Source organism: Sinocyclocheilus anshuiensis, unplaced genomic scaffold, assembly GCF_001515605.1.
Source record: "Sinocyclocheilus anshuiensis isolate Anshui unplaced genomic scaffold, SAMN03320099.WGS_v1.1 scaffold507, whole genome shotgun sequence".
Lineage (NCBI taxonomy): Eukaryota > Metazoa > Chordata > Actinopteri > Cypriniformes > Cyprinidae > Sinocyclocheilus > Sinocyclocheilus anshuiensis.
The window spans coordinates 544,975-547,635 of record NW_015551034.1 but is presented as its reverse complement, the minus strand read 5'-3'; the positions used below and the strand labels follow the sequence as shown (position 1 = coordinate 547,635).

The window sequence follows — 2,661 nt, the reverse complement described above, 5'->3', positions numbered from 1 at the left end:
CAATTTGAGTTGAATTACTGAAATAAATGAACTTTTCCATGACATTCTAATTTATTGAGATGCACCTGTAAATATTATCAAAATTCGAATTATATTCTAATTTCAAATGCATAATTTCAGTTAGGGTGAAGAAAAGCTTTTGGCTTCTCTTCTGAGGCCACAAGAGGGCGCGTCGAGCAAAATATTACTAATGCACGTTTATTCGGTAAGATAACATGACTATCTGTGAAAAAAAGTGCATAATGTTTATAAACCAATTATAATTAAGTTGCTTAACAACTATAAACAAAACAGCATCATGTATGTATGCATAGTTTAATACCAAGGGTGGAAAGCCAATCACACGGAGTACATTTTTCATTTAAAAACACGAGTTGCAGTGGCAGGTTTCCAGATTCATTCTTCCCACTGGTCGCTCTTTTGCGACTAACTTTCTAATTAACTAACTGACTGCAAATATAGAGCTTGAAAGATCAAAGACAATTTTTTATATAACTCCGACTGGATTCGTCTGAAAGAAGGTCATATACACCTAGGATGCCTCGGGTATGAGTAAAACGCAGCCTAACTTTCATTTTTGGGTGAACTAACCCTTTAAAGCAGCACTATGTAACTTTTGGCGCTCTAGCGGTTAATAAACAGAACTGCACACATCCCGCGGAAGAACATTCCAACCGGAGCTACTTCTCTAAGTTTATGTCTATGGCGATTCACGCAGGTATGTGTTACTCCGCAGCGACGACCCGACCAGGCTACATTAGTCCAAATATAAGTACTTATTATAAGTGTACCATAGTGATTCGGAATAAGACAAAAATGCGGTTTGGAAGATGAATTCATGTACTCGCTCATTATATACATTTTGCAAATTTTGAACACAGAAAAAGTTACATAGTGCTGCTTTAAGACAAGTGATAAATTAACTAAAGAATTCACACAGTTATGACAAAAAGACAAATTGTTTGTATGTTCTTCAGCTTTTACTGAGACTTGTGATGAAGGAGCATCGCTCTCATAGGAACCGGCCAGGAGTTGCTGTCGAGTGAGTGCTGTTTTGTTCTTGTTCTTTAGTTACACTTACAAATCAATGGCCAGAAGAGTCAGGGGACTACTTAACTTTTATAAATACAGTTTTGATGATACAAGTCTATTTTTCTGTTCCTTTCTAGACTGAAGGAACATTGAGCACTTTGCACTGGATATAAATGTTCATCTCTGACCACTTCCTACCCTGGACCAAAACTTGAGTGAAACCTGTGCTTAGTCCTCTGTTTTAGAAAATGGACTGTACAAAGAGACATTTTATTCCTTTTTTCAGATGACAAATCATCAGTTTAGGGTGAAGCAACTTGTCTTTAGTTCATCAGTCTGGACCTGCAGCTCTGCCTGCGTTTGTCCTTTGGTTGTACCCAAACAAATGAACATGACTCAATGTGAGATCAAGCCTAAATATCCCTCCAGTTAAATAATGCACAATTGCACAACCAAAAGTAGCCTCCCTTTGCTGCTAACAAGGGGAATTTAAAATAAATGCAGCATAATTTCTACTTCTAGATCCCCGCCGGGCACACAGCGCCTTCATTAAACACGCAGAACAAATGTTCCCGTAGATAGTTCATAAATCCACTCTTGCATGAATTGTCACATCGAATTGAACACGGCAATTAATGTAAGAATGATTTACACTGAAATTTGTTCTGCTCGTGTTTCATAAACGAGGCCCATAGAACGCATAGCCGATGGTCAGTTTATGTATATAATATATGCCTTTCTATAAACCAAAGCCAATCTTGTTAGTTGTTGAGAAATTGTATGATATATTTGGACTGTTTTCTGTGGTGACGTTGACGGTTCTTATCCTGTGTTTGTATATAGGGGATCCACTAGCCAATTATGACAAATTATTTTCTTTTATTTAATTTTATATTTATTCATTTTTTCACTGCTGGCCTGTGACTTAATGAATAAACATTGTGTTTTGAGTCGGTATGAATGGAGGTTAGCATTAGTTTTTATCTAACCACTATTTACTATACATTCATATACAAACAGAATTCAAGCTGTTCTATATTAACAATAGAAGATATATGAACATCATGATATGTTTTCTCTGTAGGATGCAGTATTAGAATTTCTAATACTGTTTCTATTTCCAGGTTTAAAATGTTCACACTAAGCTCGGTCTGTACAATTTAAACCTGTGAGCAAACCCAAAGCGTCTCCTTGACTGTAATTGTATGTGCGCATTTAGGACCCGCACCTGCCTCTGCAGCTATAAATATTTAAAGTGTCTATTTGAATGTTCAGGTTACTGTAGGATTGTGTCGTTCTGCAGAGCTAGAGGCACATGTAGATGTCTGGACCTCTTATGTAATCATACGTGTAGCACGTGTGCATTTGCCCTTATAGGACGACGTAATCTAGGTAAATGAATGTATCTGTATAATTTATGGGTAGAACCCTGGTGTAATGAGAGAACATACATTGTGCCTTCTTTCTATTTGTGTTTTTGTATAGGGATACATCTTTGGAGTGTTAATTTTTAAGTTATTATCAGCACCTTTACAGACTCCTGGTACAAATAGAGGTTTGGGAATTAGCTGTACTGTGTTGCTGTGTGTACAAAGAGGACATTTTGAATAAAGCAAATACAAAAGGCAA

The 2,661-nt window shown here is 36.7% G+C and overlaps 1 protein-coding gene across 1 annotated transcript in view; it reads left to right on the top strand.

Annotated features, from left to right (window-relative positions):
- slc37a1 (solute carrier family 37 member 1) overlaps positions 1 to 2,661 on the top strand; it is a 20,943-nt gene extending 18,282 nt beyond the window's left edge. The window contains exons 18-19 of the mRNA XM_016450813.1: positions 978 to 1,042; positions 1,170 to 2,661. Coding sequence (XP_016306299.1) covers positions 978 to 1,042; positions 1,170 to 1,185 — 81 coding nt within the window. The 3' untranslated portion in view covers positions 1,186 to 2,661. The remainder of the gene's footprint in view (positions 1 to 977; positions 1,043 to 1,169) is intronic.